The 20,667-nt window shown below is 31.7% G+C and overlaps 1 protein-coding gene and 1 long non-coding RNA gene across 12 annotated transcripts in view; both read right to left on the bottom strand.

Moving 5' to 3' along the window:
• LOC139517135 (uncharacterized) overlaps positions 1–20,667 on the bottom strand; it is a 560,758-nt gene that overhangs the window by 92,125 nt on the left and 447,966 nt on the right. The gene's annotated exons all lie outside the window — the stretch shown is intronic.
• Positions 1–20,667, bottom strand: part of LOC139516917 (receptor-type tyrosine-protein phosphatase alpha-like) — a 104,874-nt gene that overhangs the window by 9,696 nt on the left and 74,511 nt on the right. For 8 of the 10 annotated variants that reach the window (XM_071307400.1, XM_071307371.1, XM_071307360.1 and 5 more), the window contains 11 exons: positions 16,949–17,122; positions 15,854–15,956; positions 13,074–13,171; positions 11,346–11,545; positions 8,815–8,902; positions 7,030–7,106; positions 6,137–6,173; positions 4,728–4,825; positions 4,334–4,459; positions 2,525–2,673; positions 834–969 (listed from right to left, as the gene is read on the bottom strand). In XM_071307400.1, coding sequence (XP_071163501.1) covers positions 834–969; positions 2,525–2,673; positions 4,334–4,459; positions 4,728–4,825; positions 6,137–6,173; positions 7,030–7,106; positions 8,815–8,902; positions 11,346–11,545; positions 13,074–13,171; positions 15,854–15,956; positions 16,949–17,122 — 1,286 coding nt within the window. The remainder of the gene's footprint in view (positions 1–833; positions 970–2,524; positions 2,674–4,333; positions 4,460–4,727; positions 4,826–6,136; positions 6,174–7,029; positions 7,107–8,814; positions 8,903–11,345; positions 11,546–13,073; positions 13,172–15,853; positions 15,957–16,948; positions 17,123–20,667) is intronic. The other 2 variants (XM_071307425.1, XM_071307441.1) reach the window with 1 other exon arrangement.

The following is a 20,667-nucleotide window of genomic DNA, read 5'->3' as shown; positions in this document are numbered from 1 at the left end:
TTCCTACAAATGATTGGTTTTTTTTTTCTATCAACATCTTAAAGATAATAGCAAATATACAAATAATACTAATAATCATGTTTTAAAGGCAGCAACTCCTAAAAGGAGTATGACAGTTTTTGGTCAAATAAGATGCTAATAGAATCTTCCAAGAAAGGTTTACATTTATAACAGATAACAAAATTACAAACAATATTTTCATTTTAAGTTTCTGTACTTTTTAAGCATTGGCCGATATGGAGAATCAACAAGGTTTGCAATTTTCCAAGTTAAAAGTACACATAAATCACAACCCAAGTTCAAACGTTCTTTATCTGTTGGTGATTCAAGCATTGTGTATGAAACTTGAATGAGACTAAAGTAAGAGGGAGTAAAAGAACAACATTGCAATGATCAAAGTTATAAGGGGCATAACTTTAGAGAAGTAAGGGACTCCCTTCCTAATTTCAATCTATGCGTGTTTTAGATCTTTAAATGGTGTATGAATTTTATAAAATTTGCATGAGAAAATCTTAAGATCGACAGCGGAAACAAAAATCGGACAGACAGATAGACAGACGGAAAATCAGACAGATGGTGTGAACGGAAAGACGGCAAGACAGTCAGATGTAACACTTAATACTCCCGTTGCCTTTGTCGGCGACATTGAAATGGCTTTTCAAACTATTTGTAAGAATAAAAAGATAAGTAAATTTCACACTGCGAAAATAATATAGGCACTACATGTGTTAATCTAGAGGATTCCGAATATCTGACAAAAAATCAAAACATACATAAAACAACATTTACAACAATTTATACTTTTATATATAAAATGACTGTATACGACTTACAGCAGTCTGTACCATGTTGACCCTTTGCCTCCTGAGAGTTTCTACACATTTAAAGACATCTATATACTTCACTTCATTCGCCTCATTCACAATATAGTCCAAGGCAATGAAGGTGCCTGTTCGTCCAATACCAGCACTGAATGTGTATGTTGTAGATTAATGTCACGTATTAAACAGAACAATAACAAAACACAAGATACTAAACGAATAACAAATATTTCCCTTCAGTATGCAAAGTTCAGTGCATTGTTAATAAAAATAATAACTTATTTCATTTACAACATATAATGTTTCCACTAAATTGGTTTATCTTACCTCCTATATTTTCCTAGGAATGTGATTGGTTAAAAGCGTCTGCGTGAAGACCGTGTATATTTGATATTAGGTTAGTCGGGAGGCGGGGCTTATTTCATACACGGTTAGTAGTGGAGTAACGTCCCTTTATATTCCATATTAGGAAGAAAGGAGGCAGGGCTTATTTCATACACGGTTAGTAGTGGTGTTACGTCTCTTTATAAAAACAAAACGAAACTGAGAAAAAATCTTAAAGGTTTCAATAGACGAAGAAATTGATGATTAAGATTGAAATAAATTCACTAAACACAGTTAAACCTAACAAGTTGCTATTGTTGGCTATTGTTCTTGTAGAATCAATGGAATTAGTTTCTTAATGATAACAGTATTGAATACTGGCTTGCTCATTTTGATAGATCACAAGTCTAAACTTTACACGTAAAGATAGTCGGTAAGATAAATTCGTTACATAGTGTGCTAGTGACGTAATACGGTATATATGGGGTCAGTAAATTCCATATGGGGTGAGAGCGAAGCTCTCACCCCATATGGAATTTACTGACCCCATATATACCGTATTAGGTCAAAAGCACACTATGTAACTAATAATGTCTCAGTGTTTACGTACATGGAGAAAAAAAATCCATTTTTTTTTTTAATTAAACCGGCAAAAAGTAAAGAGAAAATATCTATATGTTTTTATGTCCAGGAAATATTGGTTGTAATTACTAAGCATAATTTCTCGCAATTAGGAAAAAGAGGATGAATTGAAGCTAAAATACCATGCCTCTTTACCATTTTATGTAAATTTATTATATTTGTTTTTGATAAGAAGTTATCAGCTCAATTTTCAATGCTTGGGTACTGGCATGATTTCCAGCATACCTTTCGTGATATATCAGTTTGTAATTAAGAAATTATTCAGTAAATTTTTCTCATGCTTTAAAATCCTTAGGTGAATTTGGCTGATATTTTTTGTTCCCGTTTGGTCATATGGATTATCAAGTATTCAGGAAAAACACGCTCCAGATGCACACCATTTAAATAGTTATTTTCTTTTTCTAGCTACTGCTCGATACAACTGCTAGTTAACTCTTATTCATACCAAAAGTCATTGGCCTACCATTAGGGGTTTCCCTGAACCTTGCAAAGTCTTGATCGATTAAAGAAAACCATGGAAGAGTCAAATCCTTCTGATGTTAATTTTGTCTTCAGGAGGTGAATTTTGAAGGGAAAATAATAAAAATTTGAATACAGGTTTATAATTTTTTGGTTCAAATGAGCAGGGTTTTTTTTTCTATATAAACTTTCGTAAAACGTATATTCTTTCATATACAGTGCATGCGCCTCGTATTCAGATTTCATATCCTTCTCTCTTAGCCTAAACTGTAACCCACCTGCAGTGAATAATGATTGGTCCTTTTGGTGACACCTTGGATGAGAACACCTTATGTCGGAAGTGAACTATTGATGATGCATACTTAGGGACATCTTTATCAGGCCAAGCAGTAAAATGAAATTGTTTCACAGTTTTGCTATGGTTTTCCTGTAAATTAAACAAAAAATGCGTTGTTAAGATTTACATATAAGACGGTTACTTGATACAGTAATAGAAATACTATTGCGTTGTATACCTTAAACCTTCACTTTGTTAGTCCGTGCTTCGCAACTGACAAGATTTATAACATTCGTTTCTTATGTTTTTCATTGGTAAATATAAACAAATTTCGAAACTAAGGTCATCACTCTGTAAAGCATACATGTAGTTGTTTATATTTTTATCGCTTTTTATGTATTTATAACACAAGAATGTGACACAGTGATGACTGATGTACCCATATTTTGACAATGTTACCTATTATGTCTGTTTTGTTCACGCATCGTTGTAAATACAATGGAATTTGTTGCAACTGTAATACATGTGAGTAGTTTGGCGCTATATAACCAGGTTCAATCCACCATTTCTACACTTGAAAATGCCTGTACTAAGTCAGAAATATGACATTTGTTGTCCATTCGTTTGATGTGTTTTAAAATTTGATTTTGTCATTGGTTGGGGACTTTCTGTTTTGAATTTCCCTCGGAGTTCAGTATTTTTGTGATTTTACTTTTTTTTATATATATATATATCCCAGATTTCAAGTTTTGAGCGTTCATGATGATGAATCCACGAAAGCTATTTGACAAAAACGAATTTACAGCATTTTATTCAACGTCGAGAAATTGTTTGGAATATGAATGCTTTATACTTATCCGTGCGTCCTTTTCATCGTCTGTTTATCCCACGTATGGTATAAAGTGTAAATGGTTTGAAAGTGCTCACTGTTAGAATTTTTATGGATATATCAGGAAACAGATTTTTTTCCCTGCTTACCCATCATATTTTGTTCAAGAATGAACTTTAAAATTGCAAACACGGTACGCATATTGTCGACATATGATAAGTATGCTGAACTTAGTCATATGTATGCCTTCTTGAAAAACAATCCTTTATAGCAACGCATTAATGATGACTTTTCATGGGTTTAATATAATTTTTCAGATTATTACCATATTCACCGTAAAACGTATTTACTGCTATGACATTTTCCTTGTATATTTTTGTATTTTATAACTTTTGTTAACAATGCAATTTGGGTAATACAGTGTTTCAGAAGAATGTAGAGAGTGATATGATACTATCAGATCATTAAGGAAGTTTTCTAATGTATTATCATCCCGATGTCATAATATCAGCACATGAGCCGTAGGTTCAAGGGTTGTTGACCGAGGGCTGATAATTCATCTGATATGGAAAATATTATGTTATTATCTTTTTGTCATATACTTCCACGTAGAAAAATGTCCATTGTAGACAAATGTTTTAATTCAAAAATGTCAATTGTATGGATTTAGAATATATTAAACTATAGAATATTCATACGACTTAATATTTTCTAAGTGTTTTATGCTAATTTTTGTACGACACAAATATATTTAAACATTTGTGACCGACATTAATTTCATTGAAAGCGTAACGTTGACATGTAGTTTTTTAGATTTTGTAAAGTGCGCTTTGGCATTCGATAACGTTTTAAACAGTTATACGATAATAATCGGAAGTAGTTGATAGATATTTCATATAAGGTCGTTAAGTACTATTTTGGTGATTTAATAAAAGATGTTCTCCTTTATTTAATCACAGTATTTTTCAACATATATACTACCTTTACTATCTTCAGTGTTCTAATAGTAAAATCCGAGTAGACATCTTCATCAATCAACACAATTTCAATTGATCCGTATTTTTTTGTTTTAGTTTCGGGATCAGGCCAATACTGTTTACATTTTTGCTGAAATAAATTGACAAACCAAAACATGTTTTTAATTCTATTTTCGATTTACAGTATTATTAGTTGTCACAATTAAAGCCGCTTTGTTCTTTATTAAAATTTATTTATATGAAAGGAAAATTTAAAAAAAAAATGAAGATATAATGAATACATAAAGAAATGCAAAACCATAATCTAAAAAGCATTTGTTAAAAGATAATGTTACTTTTCTATCCAAAACTATTTCAAATGATCAATCTTAAAATGCATTTCCTTAAACACACTTTACCTTTCCTAGTTCAAACACATTTGTTAACATAACAATTTTGCCACAATCATATTGCCAGATCATCCTCCAAAAATCGTTGATAGTAGGTTCCAATGGTCCTACAATACATACAATTTTACCTGATTAACCACATGGAAAGAAAAAATTTCCTAAAGTATGCGTTAAATATCAATAGTGCATACATTACCCATCGTTTTCAAACCTCATTTTGCCCTACAGAAATAGGAATTGTTTTCTGCTAAATCCAAAGATATTAACATGTCCAGGGGTGGTGTTCTCGAAGCCATCTTAGGACTAGGACGTGTCCTAAGTCCATCTTATGACAGATATTTATCCTAAGTCGTGTTCTCGAAGCTCTCTTAATTTACAATATATCTCAGTTTTCGTCCTAACTTTAGGACACCTAATGATCATCCTATCTTCATCCTAACATAATAAAGTTTGGATTTCGCTTTTTGTTTATTTTTTTTACCTGAAGATTAACATGGAATGAAACGCACCATCGATTTTGACTCGTATATAAAGAAATAATGCATGATTTTAAACTTTGAACTTCGTTTTTACGATTACACTACCAATTCAATTCTCATTTCAAAACAAGTTGTTTTCCAGTTTAAATTACAATCCTTTTTGGTATAACTTTATTATTACATTTAAAATCATGGATTTAATTCTTTAATTGTAATTATAAAATTCCTAAACAATTTTATTAATTGGTTTAGTCATTATTAAATGTTTAATCAAAAAATAAATTTGACGATTTAAAATTTCGACTTAGGATATGTTTATGACGTCCTAACATAAGATACGTCTGAGATAGCTTCGAGACACAACTTAAGACTGTCCTAAATTGATCCTAAGTCCATCCTAAAATTGGTCTTATCTATGACTTAGGACGAATCTTAGATACTTTCGAGAACACCACCCCAGTTGTCTAATCGAAGGTCGGTAATTCTGTCTAGTTACTACGACCTTTTCGCAAACAATAATTAGCCGTAAAGAAATATCACAGATTGCTGGAAATTACGTGAATACGAACAATCAATAAATCAATTCTTAAATTTATTTTGATATCAAACGTTTCATACCGTAATACTGTTTATTTTGCATTTTACATATACCAGTAAGCTGATTTATTTTCTTATGTGATAAAATTGAGAAAGGAAATGGGGAATGTCTCAAAGCGACAACAACCCGACCATGATATATGTTTTTTGGTTCCTGTTCAAGATTATACTATGACTTTGGGGAAACAAGTTTAAGCGCTGTTGTAATGACCTTGACATTTTCAATTAGTGCATCATGTTGTTTGTCATCATATTCTTTCTTTTCCATTTGTATTCATGATTTTTTAATTTGTTATCAAATATAATGTTGAGACAATCCTGATATGTGTTTTATCAACTTACCTTGGGCGGCTATGTATTTTTTAACTTGACCATATCCCTGAAATAAAGATTGATACAATACTAAGCAAGAAGAAGCAGTCTTGACAATTTAATGCTTGTACGGAATACTTTTGCTAAATTGAAAATTCTTTTCTTTAAATAGCTCAATTAATTATTTTTCTGCTTGTGTCATACAGATCAGAATATAATAGTTATGTATGCCAGATGCATTTTTTTAAATTTATGCCTTAAAATCATATGATAAAAAGGCCACTGAAAAAATTAAAGTACTTTCGAAAATCTAAAAAAAAAAAAATTATTTCTTGCTGTGTTAAACTTTTTAACGTATTACTGAAATAGCTTCAATAATAAAAACATGCTGATGTATAAGTCATCCAATCAATCAGAGCGCTTAAAGTTGATTTCGTCACCACAAACAGTATACGTACAGAAAGAACATCTAAATAGACGCTATGGACATTCATCCCTAACACATAAAGTTATGCAGTTGAAAAGTGACAAGAAGTAAAACAAAATATCGACACTATGTTTATAAACCATTGACTTCTTGACAAATAATAGGATATACAATGTATCATGACCGTCAAACCCGTCATATCTGATAACATTTAACATTCAAACATATTTTTTTTTGTACTATGTCTTGAATCAGACGTTTTGTTTACTTCAATGGAATTCACAATGTCGAATTAAGTATGAAAATAAGAGAGATCAAATAAAATATTGTATGAATTTGAAGGTCACGGCATGGTCGCCATTATGATACATAATTCCCCTTCTCCTCTTAGATTAAAGTTTTATTTTAAATCCTTTGAATGTGTTCGAAGGGAAGTGAAGACATACAGCATCATTATTGTAGTTATGTGTTGATGATACTTTTTGAAGATACTTACATTTATAAATGATGCATTAATATAGTCAGATGCGGCTTTTCCTGGTTGTAGGTCAAGTATTACACGAGTTTCATCATCTAAATATGGAATAGATTAAAACTCATTACATTGACGTTGATATTTCTCTTAGCAATATTGAGTCAGGAATATTTCAGTGGACCAAAAAACCATAATAGAAGGTGCCTGGAGATAATATCGTAATTATTGTTAGAAAGTTTCATTTAATTATGATTAGTGGTTCAAAAAGAAGAAGAAGCTGATATAAATATGTACTCTTTTTTGCAAATATGACGCAGTCCGTGTTTTCCCAAAGTTATTCTCATATTTTCAGATGAAAAAATACAAAAAAGAGTCACAAACTACGAACGTTTCACACAAATTATAAAGTGGTACAGGATGCGGGGGATGATGAAAGGTGCAAGATCATAGATAAAGTGTTATATGTCACTGAATATGAATAATTGTTACTGTATCATGTGACGCTTTCGAAAAAAAAACGTTCATAAAGTTTCTCACTATAATGCATTGTAAACAATAGAGAGTATGTTAGAGCATTATGCATGATTGACAATTCCGGTAACACCAGTCAAAATTTTCAATTTGGGGATAACATTTTGACAAAATACATATTCACATTGTATCTTCTTAAATTAAACATATATTCATGGCTCATCAGATCAGTACTAAGTATAAAAAAATTACAAATACACAAAAGACAGATTAAAAAGTAAAACAACAAAAATACTGAACTCAAAAGAAAATTCATATTGGAAAGTGACTTATCAAATGACAAAATCAAAACTTTAAACACATAAAACAAATGGGGAAAAAATGTCAAAACTACATGTTACATTTGTAAAGAGTGCATGCAGTTACTAAAGAAGTCTTTTCTCTATTTCCAATAAAAATTGTACATGTATCTAATGCTACATAGTAGTATTTGACGATCATTAATCAAATTCGGATATAAAAAACTAAAACCAAGTGAAACACATCAACTTTAAGAGGGAAACAACGAAACATACGAAACACTGAAGTGCAACAAAAAGCAAACACGAATACAATGAAACGAACAACTGCCATTTTCCTGACTTAGAAAAAATAGTGGGTTGAACCTGGTTTGTGGCTAGCTAAACCTCGCGCTTTTATGGCCATGTTAAATACAGAACACTAAAATGAAAACATTAAGGTACAAGACCATTCAAGTCAGAGAAATACAGAAATAAACAATACACGAGTACATTTTGACATGCTAATATGTATAGGAAGATGTGGTATGAGTGTCAATGCGAAAACTATCCATCCAAATAACAATTTATAAAAGAAAACAATTATAATTCAAGGTACGGCCTTCAACACGGAACCTTGGCTCAGAATGAAAATGAACAAGTAAAACAACCTAGGACAGTACACATACACAGCACAACAGAACCACGAACTGTATCAACGTAACAGGTAAATTATTAAAAAAAAATATATAATTCAGGATTAGGTTGGAGCTGGATTTCAATACCTTATGTGTAAACAAAAATTACTAATGGGAAGGAATCATTATTTTCTATATTTTTTTTTATCCTATTACTTTAAAATTATCCTGATTTTCTGAAAATTATTTGAAAAATGTGTTTAATGTTCATAGGTATCCTTTTCTGTCAATCACTCTTAATATGTTTATAATGCGTGTGTTGTCAGATTAAGACGAAATGATTGATGGTATTTGAAGCACTTTGAAGTATGTTTCAAAATTAAGTCTTTTCATAAATATAATTGAAATAATTTACATACACGGAAATACATTTTTGTATTTATTTTTGCTTATATTTTCAGTCAATGATGCTGTTTTTGTTTCCTTAAGGTGTTGCTTTTTAAGTTTCTGAAAGAAGAAAAAAAGTATATTTATGTTTGTTCATTTCTATAAATAAAATAACTAGAAGCCCAGGATCCAAAATAATTCAACTGGCGAACATTATACTATATCTTTATTCATTTTCCATATTTCGCGATCAACATCTTTTTAAAAATAAAAAACATATTGATTTTAGCAATACTTAGAACTATTGAAACGATCTTGTTGAGAATGTGCAACTTTTAAAACAAACGAATGTTAATATGTCGTTTGTTTATGTGTTACATATTTGTTTTTCGTTCATTTTTTTTTTTTTTTTTTTTTTTTTTTATACAAATAAGGCCGTTAGTTTTCTCGTTTGAATTGTTTTACATTGTCATATTGGGGCCTTTTATAGCTGACTAAGTGGTATGGGCTTTGCTCATTGTTGAAGGCCGTACGGTGACCTATAGTTGTTAATGTCTGTGTAATTTTGGTCTCTTGTGGATAGTTGTCTCACAGGCAATCATACCACATCTTCTTTTTTATAAATAAAAAAAATCGTTCTTTAAAGTAATATATTGAAACAAGGAATAGTCTCACAATTTTAGTGGATGTAGACTGGCAGGTGGCTTTTATTCTATCTGAATTTACCACTATTTATAGTTTCCCTAATCATGAAAGTGTCGGTTAGCAAAATGTATGACATGTCTAAATAACAAAGAAATACAAACAAAATCAATCCGTACACTTTAACTGTTCAGTAGTGTCAGGAGATTAATACGTGATTACCATCCATTGTCAATTAATTTTTGCTGAAATGTCGCACCTTCTTTACTGATTTATTTGATTTTATGTTGATATTCTTAAATATAATGCTTTCCTACAAGTATCACATAATCTTAAAATGAACCAAGAAAATGAGCAATGGGTCAGAAAATCTCAACCGGAACTACATGTACACCTTAAAATCATTCAATACACAAATATTAGTTGACCTATTGCTTATACTTTGTAGAAACAAACTTAACCAGAAAAATTTAACATTGACCAATGAAACATGAAAATGTGAAAATGATATCAAGGTCATATGAACCATGCTAGACAAGCATGTAAACCATTACAATCAATTTATGAATAAGATATAGTTGACCTACTGGTTATAGTGTGTAAAAAACTTAACAATTAGGAGATAACTGTATTGTATTTTAAGCTCCGACGGCATCAATTGGGGATTTGATGGTCGCAAATTAAGTTTACTGGCGACGCGTTAGCGGGAAAGTAAACGGGTATTTGCGACCATCAAATCCCAAATTGATGCCGTCAGAGCTTAAAATTCAATATTGTTATCTCCATTCTAATGAATCTGACAGAAAACAACGTTAAAACATGTATTTAAAATCTGTCATATGCCGTCTTCGCTTGCGCGTACGTCCCATAGCTTCAATTGTCAATTGATGCCATGTAAGAAAGTGACGTTATCCAATCAAAATGAACGTTACAAACGTTGTTGCATTAGAATGTACATTTAAAATTAACCAATGAACATGAAAATGAAGTGAAGGTCATATGATATCTAACAGACAGAATATACACCCTTTAATCATTCCATACATCAAATATAGTTGCCCTATTGCTAAGAGATTAAGAAAAACCTGCAAGACTAACAGGGACACCGTGAAATATTTCAAAACAGCAAATAAAGTTGACCTATCGCATAAAGTGTTAGATTTTTTGTAAAAACACCAAAACACCAAAATAATACTTTAACCACTGAACTATTAAAATAGGGTCAAGGTCAGATGACACTGCAAGTTTGACATATAACACTTACAATAATTCTAAACACCAAATATAGTAGACCTATTGCTTATAGTATCTGATATATGGACTTGGCCACGAAAACTTAACTATGTTCACTGATACATGAAAAGTATCTGCCAGGCATGATGATATTGCAAGATAGGTACATACTAAATGTTAGTTATTCTATTACTCATAGTAAGAGAGAAATTAAAATTCATTTTTTTTATTTTTCAAGTGGTCACTCGACCATTAAAATGAGGTCAAGGATGATGGACATTTCAGAACATAAGGCATATATATACAAAGTAAGAAGCATCCAGGGCTTCCACCTTCTTATATGTAAAGTTTTTAGGTAGTAAGATATCCATGGCACCGCCAGATCACTATCCCTAGGTCGAGCTTTCTGCAACAGAAGTCGCACACTCTACAAATAATATTTCAAAACTGTCAAAAAATAACCGACAAAGTGCTACGATTTCTGTACTAGTTTAATGTTTATTATACGGAATTCTTGAATTAGTCACATGTACAAAATGTAGGATGAATATTTTGGCTTTTTTTAAATTTGTTTCCAATTAATTTGCATTGTTAATCATGTAAGGATGCATTGTTCAGATTTATTCATGATTGAACAAAAACGAAATAACATTTGTATATAAAAGTTGTAATGTATACGTATATAAACCTCAAATTCCTTTTCAATTGGTCCCTTTGTTCCTCGTCCTTTGTCAACATAGTCATATAAATCATTAATTGAGATAGCAGTTTCAGAACCTTTTGAGTCCCCAGCAAAACTATAATATTCTCTCTTCTCCTCATTCTGGTTGTCATATGTTGCATCATTTGTTGTAATTTGATTGGAAAGACTTGGTTTGTCTGTAGCGCCTGAAAATAAGTTTGATATATTCCTATTATAGTTTGATTTAAACATTGTTACGGGTAATCGTTTAACCTTTGGAGCATTACCAACTGTCACAAGAGTAAGGGCAAGATTGATATTTCCTGAATACCCGTTTCATTCATGAAAATACCGTTCAGAATCATTTGTATTGATTTCAAGACTGTGCATGTGTTATTAATAATGTTTTTGTCTCGTTTCAATTTAGAACGATAAACAAAACTACTGGAATTTCAAATTGCTTCTAAAATTTCATTCGGAAAAAAACTTATGTTCTCCGGAAACTGTCAGCTATCCTTTTGCACCTGTTCATTATGATGATTAAATATTAAAATCATGACTTTATGCATGCTTGTTCTATTCTAATTAGGATTTAGTCAGTCAGGATTCTACTTCCTTAAATTTAAATCCCTATTCACCACATTTTTTTTTTATTTTTTCAATCATAAAAAGGAATTCAGCATTTATTTTTATGATTGAAAAAAATATATATTTATTTTTTATTGCAAAAATAAAACAATTTTCACGAAAACACTGCAAACGAAACGGTAATGGAATTTCACCTCTCCCAACTCTCTCATATGGAAGGAGAAGTCACTTCTCCCTCTCAAAAATCCTAGATTAGGCCCTGAAGCTATTGTAAAGATGACGCCAGGTTAATTTAGCTCTTGAGAAACGATAAATGTATCCAAATAGCATCAAACCTATCCTTACATGACAGTTATATTTTTAAAGACATATATATCTTCTTCTGTTATTCCTTTTTGTGTTTGAATTCAAGCATTACTTTAATGGTTAGATACACTTAGTGCGAAAATTTCATATGTTATTCAACTTTCTGATATTGATATGAAGTTAGTATTTTCAGAGCACAATGTGTCTTCTTTTGAAGAAATGACTGGATGATAAGTTGAAATGTGCTTCAATGCATCAGATGGGGCAATATGCGCAATTGTTTCTACATAGGCGGTAATGGTAACGTTTTCTTCTGTTGCTCAGCCCATATCATAAACTTGTATATGTATGATGGCTTGTTTCGAAGCTGAGACATTTTTACATATGTGGTTAAATTTTCGGGGTACGAAGTGTGATTCATTTTTCCGTAAATTAGCAAACCCCGAGTATCCTTTTGCGATGTGGCTCCTCATGGTAAAAAATCCCATTTTTGACACAATAAGTTCTTTAAAAATTTAATACTTTGAACACATTTAATGGCTCCATAGTTTTTACACATTTATTCTGTGTTCCCTTACTTTCTAAATTAACACAAATGGTTCAGCTCAGTCATTTGTTTATCATAGAAATGTGTCAAATATCACTACACAGAGATTTTTTGTTTACACGTGACTTTTGAGTTCCTCATTTCAAGGCGCATTAGGGATATTGTCCCATATTGTCAGATAAGAACATGTGTATAATCATTATTTACCCTAATTAAGATGCACACCACAGTTATTCATTTGATAGTTCAACTTTAAGAAGTGAAGTTTATGTATTACAAAAAAATAGCTTTACCTGTCTTGCTGACTTGTGCGTAAAGTTCAGGATTGTTAATTTCTTTTGACGACTGCTTATGTTTGACACTTTTTTGTTTACCATTCGTGGATCTCCGCCTTAAAGAGATAAATCCAATTTCAATTTAGTATACGAACTGAAGTAGCTATAATTCCTTTCAAAAACCTAGATATTGTTATTCAGGCAACTGATAAATAAAATAAAAACAATTATGTGTTCCCAACGTAAACAAAACACGATAAGTTAGATCTTCTGATAGGATTGAAGTTTGATGATGTTGCCTTTACAACGTGCATCCACAAGTATTCCGTTGTAATTGTTTATGTTTACTGGTCTGGTTTCATTAACTAGAGTTTTTTTATGACACCGAACAGTGTTGTGCTAACATTTTAACCTAGAGGGCCAGTGGATTTGTAGCTGAGGTTCTATTTCCCTAGATCACATGCCAACCAAAGCTTACGAGCAAAGATCTACCCGGATTGGTATCCGAGTTGTCTCTCCTAGATGGATTGCCTTTATTTTCTATCTCCCCCATCTGAAATTTGATATGGTTGATTAAATCTTGATATTTTATTAGAGACTACAATTGTACCATCGAACTGTGTAAAGTAGTCTCTGGTTTCAATCAGTGATCAAATATTATGTATGTTTGTTTTGTTCACACATATTAGTCAAAATCATTGAAATTTAGGGGCGTTTCATACAAGTGAAAACCAGGTATAGAGATCCGCATATTTTATTTTGAATCCATACTAAATCATAGAACAATGGGTATGAACCCAAGATTCTATAATGAGGAGCACAACAAAAATGTACTAAAATTGCATCTATGCCTAACTTCATTTTTGTTTAAATCTAAAAACTGATGTTTTGTTTTATTTCACCGCATTTTAAAACAATTTTACAAAAACCAGAAACGCTCAGAGTTAAACATTTTGAAGCCAAGGAAGTACCAAAATATTAGAAAATTATATAAGATATTATAAGCCGTGTATTGATTTATCATACTGTACCATAAAACAGAAGTTTATACATTATAAGTTTTATGGTTCGCTACTGACCCCTACGGATCCATAGAGGGTAAGTAACACCCATATGGGATAAGGCCTCTATGGTGAAAAGTTTGGGTACAGCAGTCAACATTGTGTTATACTCTTAATCACTGTAGAAACAAACAAATATGTCAACAACAAAAAAGCATAAAGAAATATCACATAAGCAATAGTTATCAAAGGTACCAGGATTATAATTTAGTACGCCAGACGCGCTTTTCGTCTACATAAGACTCATCAGTGACGCTCAGATCAAAATAGTTATAAAACCGAAAAAGTTCAAAGTTGAAGAGCTTTGAGGACCCAAAATTTCAAAAAGTTGTGCCAAATACGACTAAGGTAATCTATTCCTGGGATAAGAACATCCTTAGTTTTTCGAAAAATTCAAAGTTTTGTTACTAGAAATTTATAAAAATGTCCATATAATTGATATTCATGTCAACACCGAAGTGCCGACTACTGGGCTGGTGATACCCTCGGGGACGAAACGTCCACCAGCAATTGCATCGACCCAGTGGTGTTAATAGCAAAATCAAAAGGCAAGAATACAAAAGTTTATCATAGCACAATAAGACAATGACGGGATGTATTAGTACCCAGCCACGTAAAATAAAAAACATGTTAATTAATACCTAACACAATGAATATATCAGGTATTACTGATAAATATATTGATAAAAGATTGCCTGATTAAATGTAGGTGAGTTTCCCTAGAAAACTCCTTTTGTTTGCTAAAAAAGCGTATGTTGAATAAGCTCTCGATTCATTTTATAACGTACTTAAACAGAATAAATGTTCATCGTCATTATTCTTATTATTTTTTGGTTATCGGTTTTTGAGGGGAATCGTATGACTTACAACATGGCAGCGTCTGTCAACAGAGCAGGAGCAGGTATATAGAAATGTTGCTTGGCAGGCAGGGTCATTGGACTCTTTTTTCTATTAAGATACCCTTTTCATGATATTACAGTAAATGTTCCTAACGGAATAAATGGTATAGAATATTTGTTCCAACAGGAACAGATATTATGACATTGTTTATAACAAAGTTTCCAATGGAACTTCTGTTAGGCGGGACAAATCTACGTTGACAGTTTCAGAGGAGAAGATTTTTAAAAACAAACCAAAAAATTACGAAAAATTGCTAAAAATTGACTGTAAAGGGCAATAACTCCTTTTTATGTCATTTGACCATTTTGGTGACGTTGACTTATTTGTAGATCCTACTTTGCTGAACATTTTTGCTGTTTACAGTTTATCTCTATCTATAATAATATTCAAGATAATGACAAAAAAATGCAAACTTTCCTTAAAATTACCAATTCAGGGTCAGCAGCCCAACACTAGGTTGTCTTATTCGTTTTACAATTTCAGGACGGATAGATCTCAACCTGATGAACATTTTTACTCATTCTCGAATTTGCTCTAAATGCTTATAAGCCAAAAACTGCATTTTATCCATATGTTCTATTTTTAGCCATGTCGGCCATGTTGATTTGATGTCAAGGTTATCGGACACATTTTCTAAACTGTATACCTTATAATGATTGTGACCAAGTTTGGTAAAATTTGTCTCAGTAGCTTCAGAGAAGAAAATTTTTGTAAGATTACCTTTGGTCGGGTTGTTTTATTCTTTGACATATTCCCCATTTCCATTTTCAATTTTATTAGTTTTGGAAATAGGACTTAGGGTTTAAATATACTAAATATTTCTAATGTCTAGATTACCTGAAAACTACTACAACGACAATTATCAATACTAAAACAAGTAAAGCTCCTAGTCCACCAACTACTGCTGTTAATGGTGATGTATTTGGGTTTTGAACAATTTCTAAAAATAAATCATAATAAAACGGCTTTTTTTTTTAAAGATGTGGTTTCAGGGTTTTTGAAAATGTCTGTACGAAGTCAGGAATATGACAGTTGTTGATAAATCGTTTGATGTGTTTTATCATTTGATTTGGCATTTTATTAGGGACTTTCTGTTTTGAATTGTCATCGGAGTTCAGTATTTTTGTGATTTTATTTATTTTTTTATTTTTTTTTTTTACATATTTCGGAATATTTAACTAGCTGTAAGCCTTGTACATGTATTTAACTGCACGTGTTTTTCATCTTACCCCTTGTAATAAGTTTTAAGGATACATAATGTTGTAAATCGTCAAGAAATTATTATGATTAGATGTTATTATTTGTTGTAATAAAATTATTAGAAATCTGGGGTCAATTAAATCGGAGAATATATCACAGTTGAATTTCTTTCCTTCTCCGACCACGTGTTTTTGCATTGTTGGTTTCATTAGAATATATTTGAAAGCATATATGATTATATGTTTCTTTCCTGTACATAGACCACTTATTGTTTACAACATATTACATTTCACTTAAACGTTTGAATTATTTCTTTGATGTTCAAATATTGTGGCATCCAACATCGCTGAAGTGACATTTCTTGTCAAAAAAAAAAATGTAAAAGCATTCTCTTAACTTTGGTCTTTTAAAATAAGTGAGGTCCAACTGCTCTGTGATTTATGAATATTATACGCTTGGAAAGCACCAATACATATTGACTTGTGATTTATCAATTGACATTAGGCAATTCAGGAACATTATCACATGTGAATACACATTCTAATGAATAATTTTTGAGGACCCAAAATTCCAAAATGATGTGCCGACGATTTATAATATGTAATATTTGTGGATTGTTTGTTCATTTTCGTTATTTTTCTTTCGGCTATTATGGTGTATGTTTATCGTGGACTCATGGTTTTGGGTGCAAACCTAGTAGCTTTCTCAACCGCTCTCTCAACGATTCCTTACCTGTGCATTTTGGTGGAGAACTCCAATTTCCATTCGTTTGACATTGAAGCATTAGAGGGCCTATAATCTGGTATCCCTCGAGACATGAAATAGTCACTGATGACGGGAAACTGTATTCTTTAGAGGTTTGAGGCAGCATATTTTCAATTTGAGGAATTGAACCACACAATACACCTTAAATAGATATATAATGATATACTTTATCCCGCTAAGAAATTCATTAGAATCATTTAGTAATTATCCGTACATATACAATGTGTATAAAAGATGCAAGTTGACAATTTATGTTCAAGAATATATTATTGTGTATAGGAAATCCCATTACAATCTATTTTAGTGCAAAGTCTTTTTTTATCTGTATCCAAGAAGAATTTTTGTCAGTCCAATAAAAACTCAATTGAAATCCGCCTTATATTCATAGATCGCTGGAATAATCATATAAAGGTATACAGATAACTTTTTAGAGTTCAATCGTATTAGTGAATAATATCTTGACCACAGTAGATATATGGAGACAGGGAAACCCCTATAACAAACGTATTGAATGTCTTGTTAAATTCAAAAGAAGAAGTCCATGAAAACTGACAAAATCAAACGCCATGGATCAACCTGAGACTAATATTTATGACTAAGTGCAGGTATTCCCCCCCCCCCCCCCCAAAGAAAATATCAAATGAAACCTGGTTTTATAGCTAGCTAATCCCCTCACTTGTATGCAACGAGTTTTTTTTTTCATAGTTTCGCTTTATCCGGAAAACACTGGGTGAGCAACACAAACACGCATATTAGCGATTCAGCAGCCAAAATTTGTAAACTGACTAAGATGTCAAACAAACATTTTAGAAAACTAACATTTTGAGGGTTCTTTTTTAATTTTTTTTTTTTTTTTTTTTTTTTTTATAAAACAGCTTTTTCAAATTTTCTAAACAAGTAAAAACAATAAAGGATATACAATTCCCTAAAGATCTTATATTATTATATTTAGTTATTAATATTAAACATAATTAACAACGGAATAAACTTCTGTAGATAGTTGTTCAATATATCTCCTTCTATAAATGTCAACTTTCTTCATTGTAAATAATTCGAAAAGAATTGTCACCCGTAGTGCAGACTGAATCTATTCATTTATATATTTAGCCGGTTGGATATTTCTTCTTTCTGACACTTTTGCACTGTACAAATTGTTGTTAGGCATCAAAATTTATCAAACAGAATTAAATTCAAGTCAAGGGATATTGTTCCAAAGTAAAAATTATGTGATATGATCAAATTCTTTAAATGACAACAAAAAGATACAACTGTAAAACACAAGTACTAGCATGCAGTTGAGGTTATTTTCGTTATTTTCCCATTAAACTGCAAAATAGTTATATGTGATTAAGGCCACACCAATTTAATTTCTTGTTCTACGGATTTTTGGACTTCAAAATTTGGGGCGAGCGAGCGATTTGAAAATTTTAATAAAAAAATATTTAATTTGCAAATTTTTGAGGTGAAGATTGAAAAGTAAAGGCAAGCGATTATCATTTTTTTTTTGTAAACATAAAATAGTAGGTTTTGACAATATTAAAGCTTGATTTATCACTTGTACTTTGACATTTCTTTAATTTCTGAAGTATTTTTTCCCTGTTCACCAAGAAATAATTAAATCTTGTCTATGTATGTGTGACTGACAATGAAACAATTCTCAATCCAAGTCATAATCAGTTTGGGGACAACCCCTTAATGTTATAAATATCCCTTTTACATGTTTTCATGATTAGGGATCAATATAAGTTATAATATATTTGTTTGTACAAAAGGGCTCATATTTTCTCAAAGAACTATATATCTATCTGGTATTGAATGGTCAAAACATGTCCAAGAATTTTGTAATATTCCTGGACTTTAACCATGTTAACACATTTACTTTAACAGTTTAATATTATTCAAAATAAGTGGACCCCTCTTTTAGAAAAAGTTGTTTAAAATATGATTACAAAATTCTAAGTTTTCAAAGGTTTTGTATAGAAGAACTATACAAATCCTTGGTATTTCTATTTTCTTTTCTACATCAGTAAAATGACCCCTTGTCTGAGGGAGGGTTGTTCTCAACCTGATAATAACAAACACAGGTCAAAGTACGGCCTTTTACACAGGGCTTTGATACAGACCAAACAGCAGGCTATAAAGGATCCCAAAATTATTAGCGTACACAATAGACAACTTTCGAGTTCGATGCATTTCCGTCAAAAACTCTGGTTTTAGTGAACGTCATTAGTGCGTTTAGGGGCGTCGTCACTTCCGTTCCCACGTTGAGCGAGTGGTTGGAAAACTATAATTCTATATTGTACGAATTATTCGGCAAATTGAATTCTCAAAATTGACAATCAGCATTGCTGTCATTAGGGAATTGTCATTAAGTACCTACAGAACAACCATTATTTCTTGTTTATCCTGCACAATAACGATCACTAAGACGCTTGATGAACGTAAATAGTGCAGGGATACAGGCGACCCCCTATATCTGGCAAATGACGTCATAAAGGCGCGTATAATTGACGAGTTTTTTTCCGGTGATGGATGAACTCGAAAGTGGTCTATTCGAACAGGAAAACCAACGATCTAATTTATATATCATGTATATCCAAACGGGAAAATACCAATGAACAACATCAACAAACGATAACTGCTGAACGACAGGCCCCTCAATCAATCAGGACAGGTGCAAAAACATGCAGCGGCTATGGATAGTTTTGTTTCGCCAGCATACAATATAATTGCAGTTGAAGGCAAATCCTTCAGAAGTTCTTTGTACTTTATTCTAACAACGAACATTTTTTGATAGGGAATATAAGTAAGGGGGGAAGTAACCATTTTTTTGTTCTTTACAGGTATTTCTGCTGTTATAAATTTATACTCCCGCTTTGGATAAATAGGTTTCATGCTGAAACAAATATTCTCACAGATATTTACAAAGTGTGGTGGGGTGCTTTTATGTTTAAAATCGTTATATACAGGTTAGACTGTGATTTTAAAAACAAATGTTGATATCTTTTTATAATATTTACAAAAAAACGGTGCGGGAAATGGACATGATTACATTTCCAGACACGGGAAGCGGGAATATAATTTTTTTTTTTTAATTCTGTTTTGAAAAAAAATAGGTGCGGGCAGGTCCGTCGAACAAGGAATCAAATTGGTGTGGCCTAATAGCTCACCTTGCAGCACTCAAAATACTGACAAAAACAGATGTACATTTTCCCCGTTACTTCAAGCCTATGTTGGAGAAACTGGCAAACAATTAGTCAAATATTTTTTTATTCCTAACTTGCTACCTTCAGGCCTAGAATGAATCACTTTGCAAAATTAAAGCAGAAGATACTATCGCCGAATTCATAACTTTGAAAAGGAATAGATCAATTACTTTGTATTCAAATAAGAGCAACAGTAGTATACCGCTGTTCGAAATTCATAAATCGATTGAGAAAAAAACAAATCCGTGTTACAAAGTAAAACTGAGGGAAACGTATCAAATATAAGAGGACAGATTATTCCTAAATAATTAAAACAATTTAACGGTTTCCTATACCTAGTCAGGAATATGGCAGTTGTTATCAAATAATAAAACTCTAGGTGTGTTTTGTGGCCGTTCAGTGTTTCTGTTGTTCTGTTGTTTCCTTCTTGTGGTTCATCTGTTTCCCTCTGTTTCTTGACCCGGATTTTTTTTTTTTCGT

The sequence above is a fragment of the Mytilus edulis genome, chromosome 1 (assembly GCF_963676685.1).
Source record: "Mytilus edulis chromosome 1, xbMytEdul2.2, whole genome shotgun sequence".
In the NCBI taxonomy this organism is placed as follows: Eukaryota; Metazoa; Mollusca; class Bivalvia; order Mytilida; family Mytilidae; genus Mytilus; species Mytilus edulis.
This window is presented reverse-complemented; position numbering and strand designations above follow the sequence as displayed.